At 50.1% G+C, this 12,665-nt stretch overlaps 1 protein-coding gene across 1 annotated transcript in view; it reads left to right on the top strand.

Moving 5' to 3' along the window:
* The window catches only part of LOC122922102 (E3 ubiquitin/ISG15 ligase TRIM25-like), a 47,228-nt gene extending 45,282 nt beyond the window's left edge, over positions 1 to 1,946 (top strand). The window contains exon 2 of the mRNA XM_044272573.1: positions 1,166 to 1,946. Coding sequence (XP_044128508.1) covers positions 1,166 to 1,191 — 26 coding nt within the window. The 3' untranslated portion in view covers positions 1,192 to 1,946. The remainder of the gene's footprint in view (positions 1 to 1,165) is intronic.
* The last annotated feature ends 10,719 nt before the right edge of the window (positions 1,947 to 12,665 follow it).

Below are 12,665 nucleotides of genomic sequence, written 5' to 3'. Positions count from 1 at the left end.
CTGCTGGAAAACAGCTCCCAGGTGCCCAGCTCTGCTGCTCCAAGTGCCCAAAGCAAACCAAACTGAAGAGGGGAGGGCCGCTTTAGGAATGGTACCAGCTAGACATATGGGCCTGACCTTGTTTGAAAGCATTCCAACCTTTCAAACTATACCAGAACCACATAATTATATCCACTATATCAGAAGATATAGCCGTTAGAAATTGAGACGGGAGTGAAAGCTGTTTTTACGTTCACTTTCAGCTGGGCACTTGGGAGCTGTTTTTCAGCAGAATAAAAGTGCTTTTCCTGGACATGGAATACATGTTTTTCTAGGCAGCATTTCTGGAAAGCATTTGCAATCCTCTATGGGGCAGTGTTAGTTATATTGGTGAAAATGAGGTGACAGACTCCCTTTAAGCCAGTTGCCAACCATCTTATTCTGTACAGCTGCTATTGCCACCAGCATCATGCCACTGCTGTCTGTCTGTTTACCTGAAACAAATCTCGATTGGTTCACTCATCTTTAGCTTCAGCACATGCCAATGAGTCTGGATATTCAGAAGTCAATTAAACAAAGTGACCCAGCATTTTGCTAAGGAGACCTGTAACTAGTTTATGTTGCCATTAGAGACGGATTCCCTTTAAAGAAGACCTGTGGATCCACAAAACACGGATACTTGCCGCGTGCGTTCCACATTTTGCAGAACACACACAGCCAGCTTTATGATTTTGCGGACAAAAATAGGACATGCTCATTGCGTGGCCGCTGGATAGAAGTACAGATGCGGGTAGCACACGGTGTGCTACTTCATCTTTTGCGTCCCCATTGAAATTAATGTGTCTGCATCCTTTCCAAAAAAATGTGGTACCAATGAGGACACAGGCCACACACTTAGCGCTACAAACGGCCATAACATACAACATACAATACATAAAAATATAAAACAATAACTATATACAAAATTGTAGTAGCCCCAGGTCTGGGGTACTACACAAGTCAAATCAATCCTATGTGATTCCACAAACCATTATCAGGTAATTCGTTGCACCATGCAACATGTAGTCCTCCTAGACATACTGTTAAAAATGTGTCTATAGGGGAATTCACATGAGCTAAGAGAATTTGTTCCCTCCCAGAATCTTTACAACAGAAATATAACATCTTTTTTTCTTTTTCATTTTAGGGCCAGAAGTTATAACTCAAGTTTAAGAAAGAGATCTCAATGTACAGCAGATTGTAGAACAAGGCAGGAGTTTCTTTTCAATGTGAAGATCCAGATGGAAAAGAAGGAGCCGGACTTAGGGCGCAGCATAGGGGGAGGCGAACATGACAGGGGGTGGTTTAACCCTCCTCTTGTGTTAGGGTCAGAACCGACCCGTTTTCAGGTTTTGAATGTCTATAAGTATCACATAAATTTGTTTATTGCATCAAGATTTTTTTACTTTGTCAGGAACCTCTATTTAAACAATGTCATAGAAAAAGAATCCTTTTCACTAAATTATAAAATACTGTGGTGAAAATTAAGACATTTATGGTGTTAGGGTCAATTCTGACCCAGTTATAATATAGGATTATAGGACACTAATAAGTGCCAAAACTGAAATCATAAACACTCTCTCTGCTTAGTAACACTGACAGCCAATCCCCTCTCAACCCTGTGAGCTGTAGTTAGGGAGGGGGCCATCTCTTTGTCTGCTTCTCTAAATAAAGTAAAGAAACATAGGACCAATACATTTCAGAGTTGCTGACTTGCAGAGTAATCATCTCCAATATGCAGCATGCAAGAGTGAGAAGATTTAGAAAGGTCTAAGGGGTCACACCAAAAATATTAAAACTAATCTTTTCAAGGATAAAGAAGCCTAACAAGGTAACCAAGAGGTAAGAAACAAATTGGATGATAAATAATTGTTCAGAGGGTATTTTATGGCTCATTTAAGACACGGGTCAAAACCGACCCGTTAACATCATGGATAGTAACAGAAAGCTAACATAAGAGGAGGGTTAAGGAGACCCCTCCCTGTGAGTAGTAAGGGATTGTTGCGTTTGAGTTAGGTGGGGGGGGGGCCAGAGGGGTTAAAAGGGGGGAGCGAGGTAGGGGAGAGGGGCCATTTTGGTGCGTACTGACCACCATCCGGACGCACCATGGAAGCGATTTTGTCCCAGCTTCGAGCAGCGGCGGCCGAGAGGGGTGAGGACTGGCTGCAAGGTCGGGTCCAGGAGCTGCTGCAGGGGGTGGCAGAGGCTCCCGCTTTGTCTCTGCCGCAGACGTCCCGGCCGCGGCGGTCCGTCCCGCCGGCACGCCTCAGTCCCGAGATGGCGCCCCCTAGGGCTCAGCGCTGAAGAAGGAGCCCCTCAAGGGACCCTCCACGCCTGGGGGTTGACGGTATCTGTGCCTCCCCGGACTCCCAGGCGTGGGAGGAATCCTGCTCAGCGGCAGAGCTCTGCTGCAGGCTGTGCCAGGCCTGCCCGGCGTGATGGTCGGCGTGTGGAGGCGGGACCCGGTACGGCAGGCCCAGTCCATGGAGCGGGGACTGGGGCCTCTCAGCGGGGGAGCAGTGGAGAACATGGCGGAGCTGCTGCAGGCCACGCGACAGGAGGCAGCAGGCTCCCGGCGATGACGTCCAGCAGCGCAGAGGGGGAGGGGCCGGCCCTCCTTGAAGAACTTGCCAGCAGAAGTGGATCCTCGGCTGCTGGGGGGGTGCGACGCCTGGAGGAAGATGCCCCTGGAGGATCGGCGCAGAGATCATCTCGTCCGGATGCAGGACTTGCGGCTGGTGGGGTCACAGCACCCACGCAGCCAGGTGAGACACCTTGGGGACCGTTAGTACAGTTGGGGGCTAGTTTGACTGGGGGTGGGCGGGTGGGCACATCTTGATTTGAGTAGAGGCTTAGGGCAGTTGCTGGGGGGTTTGGCGGGTCTGGCGGCTGGCTGGGGGGCGGGGGGCCTGTCACCGCTTCCGGTTTGGGGGGGCGTTGGGGGGTTCCAGTGGGGTTCAGAGCGGGGGGGGGGTGCAGTATCGGATGCGCGGGCGGCCAGTGTGTCAGTGCAGACTCAGGCCGGCGGAGTGGGGGAGGCGGGGGAGGCGCGGTTAGACGACCGGGCGAAAGGGGAGGTATATGTGTGTTTTGAGGGGCCGCTGGGGGCGCACCTGAAACAGGAGGTGAGGGATCGGATTTGGAAGGGGGAGTATGTGGATATTTTTTCCCTGCTCCCCCTTGAGAAGTTTAATCTTGATAGGGTAAGGAAGGATGAGGGAAAAAGAGAGGAGGAGGGAAAGCGGAGACATCGGTTAATACCGCGGACGTTTGCGAACTGGTTGCAGTCGTTTGCGATCCTGGCCAGTGTTATAGGGGAAAAGGAGCCGGAATGTTGTTCTGTTCTTTTTTGTTACTTGGACGCGATAGGGGAGGCCCATCGGGTGTACGGGGGGCTGGCTTGGCTGCGCTACGATGAGCAGTTCCGGCAGCGGAAGGCGGTGCGGCAAGGGATCCGGTGGGACCACAAGGACATTGCGTTGTGGTTGAAAGTAACGGCGCCGGTTAGGGTGGGGCAGTCCTTTCGGGGGGAGGTGGGGGGAGGAGGCCAGTCAGGTTTTGCGACAGCATCCGCAAAGGGGCTGTGCTTCCTGTTTTATGAGGGGGGATGCAAGTTCGGGGCAAAGTGCAAGTTTAAGCACGAGTGCTCAACTTGCGGTGGGGCTCACGGAGCGGCAAGATGTTTTAGAGGGGGGAAGCAAAGGGGGGGGGGATAACTCTGGAAAAGGGGGAGACGCCGGTGCGGCTGGCAAGGATGGCTCCGTACCTCGAAAGGTATCCAGATAGGGGGGCGGCGGAGCTGTTGAAGGAGGGGTTTGCGTCGGGTTTTCGGATTCCGTTTGTTCCGTCCGATGCTGTGTTGGTTAGAAAGAACTTGCGGTCGGCAATGGAGCACCCGGGGGTGGTCACGGAGAAATTGGAGAAGGAGGTTAGGTTAGGCAGGATGGCGGGCCCGTTTTTGGAACCACCTTTAGCGGCTTTGCGTTTGTCGCCCTTGGGGGTGGTTCCAAAGAAGGAAGTGAATAAATTCCGTCTGATTCACCATTTGTCCTTCCCTAAGGGAACGTCGGTCAATGATGGTATCGACCTGGCGATGTGTTCCGTGGTCTATACGTTGTTTGATGCGGCAGTGGCATTGGTGAAGAGGTGTGGGCGGGGAGCTCTAATGGCGAAAACCGACATTGAGGTGGCATTTAGACTTTTGCCAGTACATCCGGATAGCCTGCATCTGTTGGGGTGTTTTTGGAACAGGGTTTTTTTCGTGGACCGTTGTTTACCGATGGGGTGCTCCTTGTCGTGCGCATACTTTGAGGCGTTTAGTTCTTTTTTGGAATGGGCTGTGCGGGACGCGTCGGGTGTGAATCTGTCATTCACTATCTGGACGATTTCCTTTGTGTGGGTCCGGCCCAGTCCCGGGTGTGTTCCGTTTTGTTGAACACGTTGTTTACATTGTTTGAGGCGTTTGGGGTTCCGTTGGTGGGGGAGAAGACGGTGGGTCCGGCTACGGAATTGAGCTTCTTAGGGATAGTAATCGATTCTGTGAGAATGGAGTGTAGGCTGCCATTGGACAAGGTGGAGGACCTTAGGCAGGAAGTGGCAAGGGCGGGGAGGTTGGCAAAAATCAAATTGAGGGAATTGCAGTCTCTTCTGGGGAAGCTTAATTTTGCATGTCGGGTAATGCCTATGGGGAGGATTTTCTGTAGGAGGCTGGCGGGTGCCACGGGAGGGGTTCGGGCTCCTCATCATTTTATTAGGTTGGGGCGGGAGTTGAAGGCTGACCTGGGGGTGTGGGGTAGGTTTTTGGAACAGTACAATGGACGTTCCTTGTTCATGGAGGATGTTAGTTCGTTTGATTTTGAATTGTTTTCTGATGCGGCGGGGGGTTGTGGGTACGGGGTCTATTTGGGTGGCCAGTGGTGTGCGGGTACGTGGCCGGACAGTTGGGTCGTTAGGGGATGGGTGCGCAACCTGGCGTTATTGGAGCTGTTTCCGGTTGTGGTGGCGGTGATGTTGTGGGGGGACTTTTTTCGTAACAGGACGGTTCGGTTCCACTGCGACAATTTGGGGGTCGTGCAAGCAATTAACAGTTTGTCGGCTTCTTCACCATTGGTTGTGCGGCTTCTGCAGAAGTTGGTGCTTGAATGCCTGCTGCTTAATGCATGGGTTGTGGCGGTTCATGTGCCCGGGGTGGATAACTGTATTGCTGACGCCCTCTCTCGTTCGCAGTGGGATCGTTTCCGCCAGCTGGCTCCTGGTGCAGCGGAGGTGGGCTTGGAGTGTCCGGCGGGGATTTGGGAAATCCTGGAGCAGCAGTGATGGGCTTGATCCGTTCCTCCTTGGCGCCTGTGACGTGGGATAAGTATGCAGGAGCTTGGCGGGTGTGGGAAGAGTGGAAGGTGAGGTTGGGTGTGGGGGACAGGGAGGATTTGGAGCTTCCCCTCTTGTTGTTTATTGGGCACTGTAGGGAGGATGGTTGGTCTGTAACCAAGATGAATAGTTGGATCGCGGGAGTGGCTTTTGGGTTTCGTGTGCGGGGCATGGTCGACGTTACGAAGGCTTTCTTGGTGAGGAGGGCATTGAAGGGGTGGCGTAGGGTAGGTGCGGGGAAGGATTCTCGTCGCCCGGTGTCGTTCTTTATGTTGTTGCAGTTAGGAAGGACGTTGGCGGATGTGTGCACATCGCTGTGGGAGGTTCGTTTGTTCCGCTTGGCGTTCTCGCTGGCCTTTTTTGGAGCATTGAGATTGGGAGAGCTTGTCTGCCCGGCGACGGATAGGTTGGGGGGGCTGTTGTGTTGCTTGCGAGATTACGGTGGTGGATGGGGCAGGGTGGTGACCCCCCTTTTGGTGCATGCTGATGGTTCCTTTTTGTCAAGGTTCCAGTTTACGGCAGTGTTCAGACGGTGCTTAGTTCAGTTGGGTTTGGGGGGTGTGGGTTATACTAGCCATTCTTTCCGGATTGGGGGCGGCAACAGAGGCTGCCAGATGGGGTTTGGGGGAGGAGGTCATCAAGAAGATCGGGAGGTGGGAATCAGTGCGGTTCAGGTCTTATGTGCGCCTGGAGGGGCTTGGGGGGTGGTGACTTTGTTGTGCAGTAATCTTCGTGTTGGGTGTGGGGGGTGGTGGCTAATTGATTGTGGTTCTGTTATGTCTTTGTTTTCGTTAGTTCGCGGCAGTTCGGCCTGACGGTCAGCAGCTCGGTTTTGCACGGGAAGCGGCGGTGGTAAGGTGTATTGGAAGGCGGGGCATGATGTGGAAAGGAATGTTGCCGGAATTCCACCGGTTTGTGAAGCAGGATAAGGCTCCGGACGTACTTGTATTGCACGTGGGGGGCAATGATCTGTGTGCACGTCCTTCACGGGAGTTGGTGAGGGATGTTAAATTTGATCTGCTCAGATTGTGGTCCCTCTACCCGGGCATGGTGACGGTCTGGTTGGACATGGTGCCGCGGATGGCTTGGAGGGGGGCGCGCTCAGTTGAGGGTGTGAACAAGGCGCGGGTGAAGGCTAATAGGTCAATAGGCAGGTTTATGGCCCGGAATGGGGCGTTGGCGGTCAGGCATCGGGAGCTGGAGAAGGGTGTTGGCGGTTATTGGCGCAGTGATGTTGTTCACCTGAATGTGCTAGGAATAGACATGTGGTGTTTGGCTTTACAGGAAGGCATGAAGGTTGCGGTGCAGGTGTGGAGGGAAACCAAGGCTTAAGGGGTCAAGCCTAGGCTTCTGTGGCGGTGGGAGGTCCTTGGAGTCGGTGGGTTTATCAGAGGACGAGGATGGGAGGGCCCCACGGTGGGGGCTGGACTCCCATGGTTGCTTGGCGGCTGTGGCGGGAATTGTTGGGGTGTGTCAACCGTGGTGCTTCCGAGCTAAGGTGCAATGGCTGGAGGTAAGGTCGGCCACCCCGGCATGGTTTCCAAGGTTTCGGGGCTTCAAGGACCTCCCCCTGGGTTAGGTTAATGTGGGGTTAATTTTATATGTATGTTTGTTTAATAAAAGACTGCTGTGGCCAATTTATTCCATCCAGGTGTCAGTGTTTTTATTTGGAGGGAAGAAGGTTGGAGGGGGAAGTAGAGGCAGGATGGTGTGTGGAGGGCAGCCTGTGAAAGAAAGGGGGAGTCGAGGGGGTATAACCAGTACCCTGTCAAGAAGGAGCCGGACTTAGGACGCAGCATAGGGGGAGGCGAACATGACAGGGGGTGGTTTAAGGAGACCCCTCCCTGTGAGTAGTAAGGGATTGGTGCGTTTGAGTTAGGTGGGGGGAGCCAGAGGGGTTAAAAGGGGGAGCGAGTTAGGGGAGAGGGGCCATTTTGGTGCGTACTGACCCCCGCCCACCCACCCTTCTGTTTGGGGGGGGGGGGGGCTGAAGGGCCCATGGGAAATAGGCGTCGGTGTGGGAGTTTGGGTTGAGGGTTGGTTTGCACTTGATGGGGGTTTTTATTTAAAAAAAGAAAAAAAAGAAAGAAAGAAAGAAAAAAAAAAGGAGAAGAGATGTAAAGGGGAGGCTCTTGTCACGGCGGCTTAGGGTGGCGGTGGGAGGTCCTTGGAGTCGGTGGGTTTATCAGAGGACGAGGATGGGAGGGCCCCACGGTGGGGGCTGGACTCCCATGGTTGCTTGGCGGCTGTGGCGGGAATTGTTGGGGTGTGTCAACCGTGGTGCTTCCGAGCTAAGGTGCAACGGCTGGAGGTAAGGTCGGCCACCCCGGCATGGTTTCCAAGGTTTCGGGCTTCAAGGACCTCCCCCTGGGTTAGGTTAATGTGGGGTTAATTTTATATGTATGTTTGTTTAATAAAAGGCTGCTGTGGCCAATTTATTCCATCCAGGTGTCAGTGTTTTTATTTGGAGGGAAGAAGGTTGGAGGGGGAAGTAGAGGCAGGATGGTGTGTGGAGGGCAGCCTGTCAAAGAAAGGGGGGGTCGAGGGGGTATAACCAGTACCCTGTCATGTTATCAAAGATCTGGTCACTTTTTCTATTCAATATAGTAATCAATATTATCATATTAGAATTATCAAGAAACGTTTACTTATATCATATCAGAAAAGTCAAATCGCATTCAATGTTGAGGAAAGGTTGTCGTTTTGTAGTCAAAAAAGGACGATACCTGAATCGTAATAGTTCACTTTATTTGTATGATAATATGCATAACAGGGGTTAATCGGCCATCTTGGATTTGGGAATCCTGTGTTGAGAGGAAGACATCCACCCAGCAGAGGGGAGGGAAACAAACAGCCCACCTCCACAGAGGAACCATTCTTACAGCAGAAGGAACTAAAGTGCTCAGTACAAGATCCCATGAAGACAAAATAAACCAACTGTACCCCTTACAGGAAGTGGAAGCAGTGGCCATCTTGGAAAAGGGAAAATACAGTTCCAGCTTACCTGGATCATAAGAAGCAATGTCCAGAGATCTGAGTGAGTACAGCTGCGGAAAATAACCTTGCTAGAGACTGTTACGGGCTATAATCTGCTTGCCAGAGCATCATACTCCCCAAAATTGCGCACTTGCAGTGACTCTTAAGGATCCACGCACCAATTCTGCCACCGTTGCCCATAGCAACGCACACTTAAATTACAATCTAGCTTACATTGACCCCTATAGTCTGGTACAGGGTATCAAAAGCCATGTCTGAAAGTGAAGACACCGGGACCGCACTGATCCATCAGCAACAGCTGCAGCCATCTGCATCATGCCATACCATTTTGGGGACCCTTGGCTCCCATGGTATTCAGGAGTGAATGTCAGTGATCTACTCCAAGAGCAGGATGACACATGGCAAAATGGCCTTGCCCTATGGAAGGCCCGCAGTAGGAGTGCATTACAGGACTTGATAAAGAAAGAGGAAGAAAGGAAAAAAATGGAGAGGATGCTTAGTGGAGCAGGCAACTTATCAGAAGGAAGAAAAAGCATAAAAACATATAAAGAAATTGTGGAGGAAAAAGAGGGCAGAGAAAGGGAATTGCATGAAGCCTCCAAGACTTCCTCTCAGCCGCCTGCTGAAGACAGCACACCTGGGTATGACACTAACAGATCCTCCAACCACCAAAAGTGACCTATCCACCAGTGATACTGCTCCGTGCACTCCAGAACCACCACCAAATGCAGAGCTCCTTGCTATGAAAGACCAAAGGTCTATCCTTTATTGCTGTCCGGAGAACCTGTCACCTACCAGGAAAAAGCGAAGGCTTACAGAGGATCCTCCAGAGGAGGGTGATCCTTCAATTTCAAGTTCTGCCACAGAAGGCCACTAGGGGACCGCAGATTATGTTTCTGCCGGAGTTAAAGCTGCAGAGAGTACCAGAGCTAGCAATCACAGCCATGAGGATGTTGCGCCACTTAAAGAAGGACTTTTGCCCCCTCAACTATGGGACCCAGGAGGAAGACTTCCAGCACTCCTGTAAGAGACCTTGTGCTGTGAAGAAAACCATTCATTGAACTACTAGAGCCACAAAGTGAAGTGTGTCTGAAGGGTGAGAACTGGTTGGCCCGTTTGTGTGTTCTTGTTGCCCTTGTTTGGTCCTCACCCAGAGGGTAATATTATGTAAGGACTCCGCCCACCTGCTAGAAACTGACTCCAAGTTTTGCACGTCTGCGCCCAAATCCTTTTTCCCCCCTTCTCAGGTTAAGTGGGAGCCCCATTACCTAAAAGGGTTCTTATTACCATTGTTGCTATTTTTCATTATACCCATGTGGATTAAAAATATTGACCTTACCACGTCATGTGGATTACAAATGACTTTGGCATTATTTGTTCCAGTTTGGTGCACTTAATCCACCAGCACTAAAGGAAAAGACTCTAATGTGAATTTGATTGCACTATGGTATTGCTTAATATATTTGCAGCATTTTTGTGCTTCTGTTTTAGAGGTTCAGCAACGTTCAAGTATTTAGCCCATTGTATGTACTCTTTTACAGGTACAACACTGTGATCCTATGCACTACAAATGGACTCTGGACATAATATAGTTTGCAGATAGCTAGCACCTTACTTTCATATATGGACTGCGTCTGAGGATGCTAATGTACGTCACAAGCAGGTCTAAGGGTCAAGGGTAACCCCGTTTCTAAAAGTGTGTGTGTGTGTGTGTGTGTGTGTGTGTGTAGAGGAATTAACCCTCGTGCGATTTATGGGAGAGAACCTGCTCTTCCTCCTACTTCCAGGGGTCCTAAGGCTTAGTGCGCGGCCTTATGGATATGTATGTTTTCTACCTGTTAGTCATTAAGGTGACCGTGCGAAAAGCTTTTTATAGAACTTGGTGCTAGGAAGGGATTACAGGATGAAGCCACCCTTCTATTTGCAGGAGTCTCATAGTAACGTGTAGGGATTACAGTACATTACAACCCCACGCTCCATATACGACTTTGGCTATGTTGTGGAGTATTTGAGTGCTTGGTGCAGTCTTTTTGGTTCTCTGGTTATTACCGAGAGGGAAAACTGTTATTAGACACCCTACTCATACGGGCAGGAACCTAGTGGTAGCCATTTCTATGTATGTTCTTCTTTCTAATGTTTGTGTTCACGTGTAATGTGCCTGGTTCACCAGAAGGTGGCTGCAAACTCGGCAGAGCTATGCTTAGGTAGAATGGAACTTTCAATTTCATTCTAACCCCCTCTGGAGAGGAGTGGGCAAGTCCCACTTCCTGCAGGAATGGTGGGGACCAGTTCTAGTTAGTCTAGCTTACCCCCTGCTAAGCAAAGGAGGGTGTGCTGGGCATGTCTCTGCTGGATGTGCCGAAGTCAGCCAGAGCACCTTCAGCTCTGCTGGATATGGAGGCCACAGCTTAAAGCCTCAGGAGCCAGGAGGAGAGTTCCCTGGCATAATTAAGAGATAGACTACAAAGAGAAGTTGCAGCATACAGAAGATAAGTTATACAGCTACCCTGTCAGTACAGCAGAGCCAGAGAGCACCAGATGTAGCAGAGTTGAGTTTGCCTGCCAGAGTTTTAATGCCAAAGACTGTCTGATGAAAGTTTACCAAAGTAAAGCTGCTATTCAACTTCATCACAAGGTCTGGACTCAATTATTTCTTCAAATTCATCAATTATTCCCTCCTATTTGCTGCTTCGGAGCCAACGCCTGGGGTCCAGCCGTATCCAGGTAGGAGCACTGTGACACTCATACAACATAAAAAGGGACATTTTAGGCCGCCCTCTACCACTCTGCCATTCCTACACCTGGGACGCGCGTTTTATATATAAGGGGCCCTAGGGGGAGGCCGTCCATTTCACATTTACTATTGAAGCATAGGTGTCTCCAGTAGTTGTTGTTGTTTCCTGTGGCATGAATTCTAGTAAAAAAAACTCTTCTGTATCCTTGATTTTTCTAGCTGACTGCTGCACAATAAATTACTTTGGAGTTAATGACCCCTTCTGCTTCTATTGCATGGACTCTTGTTTGGTCTTAGGATCATGGTGGTGGACCCATGTTCCATCACCTATAATAATTGGAGAATAGAAGTCTCCTGGATTTTCTCTAAGCATGTCTAAATTCTCTTGACTAAATTGCTGACAACAACTTTTCTGCTCAGGAGTCAACATTTGTGGCACCCACTCGGAACTGACCTTGACATCATCAAAAAAATCATGAATGATACTGGAAACTGTGCCAACTGTGATGCCTAATTCATGAGCTATAACACTAGGACCTGACGATATTCCAAAACCATGGCCTCCACCTTACAGCACATTTCCTCTGACAATGCCTCGACAGGTTGCCCTGAACTGGAGTAATCTTCAATTGATTCTCTACCCCATTTAAACTGCTTGGCCGAAAACTTTACTTGGTACTAGTAGAAAGGTGCGTAATCACCATATACAGCAATCATCCTTGGATTTCTTTAGGCCTCTTTTCTTCCCTTGTAAGGAATTTAATCGCGGAATGAAGCTCCAAGTCCTTCACTTTCTTTGTAGACCCGCACTCTACTGCACTTAGCATCCTGTCACTTCTAGTGCTTTCATCAGACTGAACTGCTACTGTTTGTGTTGCATGTCCAGACATGTCTCAACCTGCACAGACAAGCTCAGCTCTTTAAGAGCATGCCTGTATACCCCTCATATATTACATCCAGACCAGACCAACTCAAAGCCTGCATTGTATAGTGGACACCTCTATCCACAAGTGCCAGCTTACAGCTGTTAGCCAATCAATATAAAATAGTAATAGATGTGCCATTCTCTGCCACTTTGCCAGCCACCATACCTCATCTGATAGCTGGCAATTTCCAGACATTGCACTTTGTCTAAACTACTGCTGGGTGTACTACAAGTTAACTTTTGCACTGAGTAAAGAGAGACTTTTATTCTTTGACTTCTGGCCCGAGTTCTTAAACCACCTTTTCACTGCACTGATCCCCACGAAACAACAGCCTGAGGGAGTACATCATGATGCATCATCTCATCATGGCTACTACCAATGCCATCCCCTGCACAGGCTCCTCAGGGGCTTGCTGCATTCATACCGCACAACCTCCAGTCGTCACCCACGATGCTATGGACGCTCGTTCCCGTCCCTGCCTGCCATTGGCTGCTTGCCCCCGACACCTGATTTTTTTAATCCGCGCATGGGGAGAAGAAGCAGACCAGGAGCATCGCAGGAAACGGGAGCCAGGTAAGTATATTCAGTGTAGGGGGCCTGGCCTATAAGGCTTTTTATAGGAT

This window comes from Bufo gargarizans, chromosome 11 (genome assembly GCF_014858855.1).
Source record: "Bufo gargarizans isolate SCDJY-AF-19 chromosome 11, ASM1485885v1, whole genome shotgun sequence".
NCBI lineage: Eukaryota > Metazoa > Chordata > Amphibia > Anura > Bufonidae > Bufo > Bufo gargarizans.
Note: the sequence above shows the minus strand (reverse complement) of the source record. Positions and strands in the feature narration are given on the sequence as shown.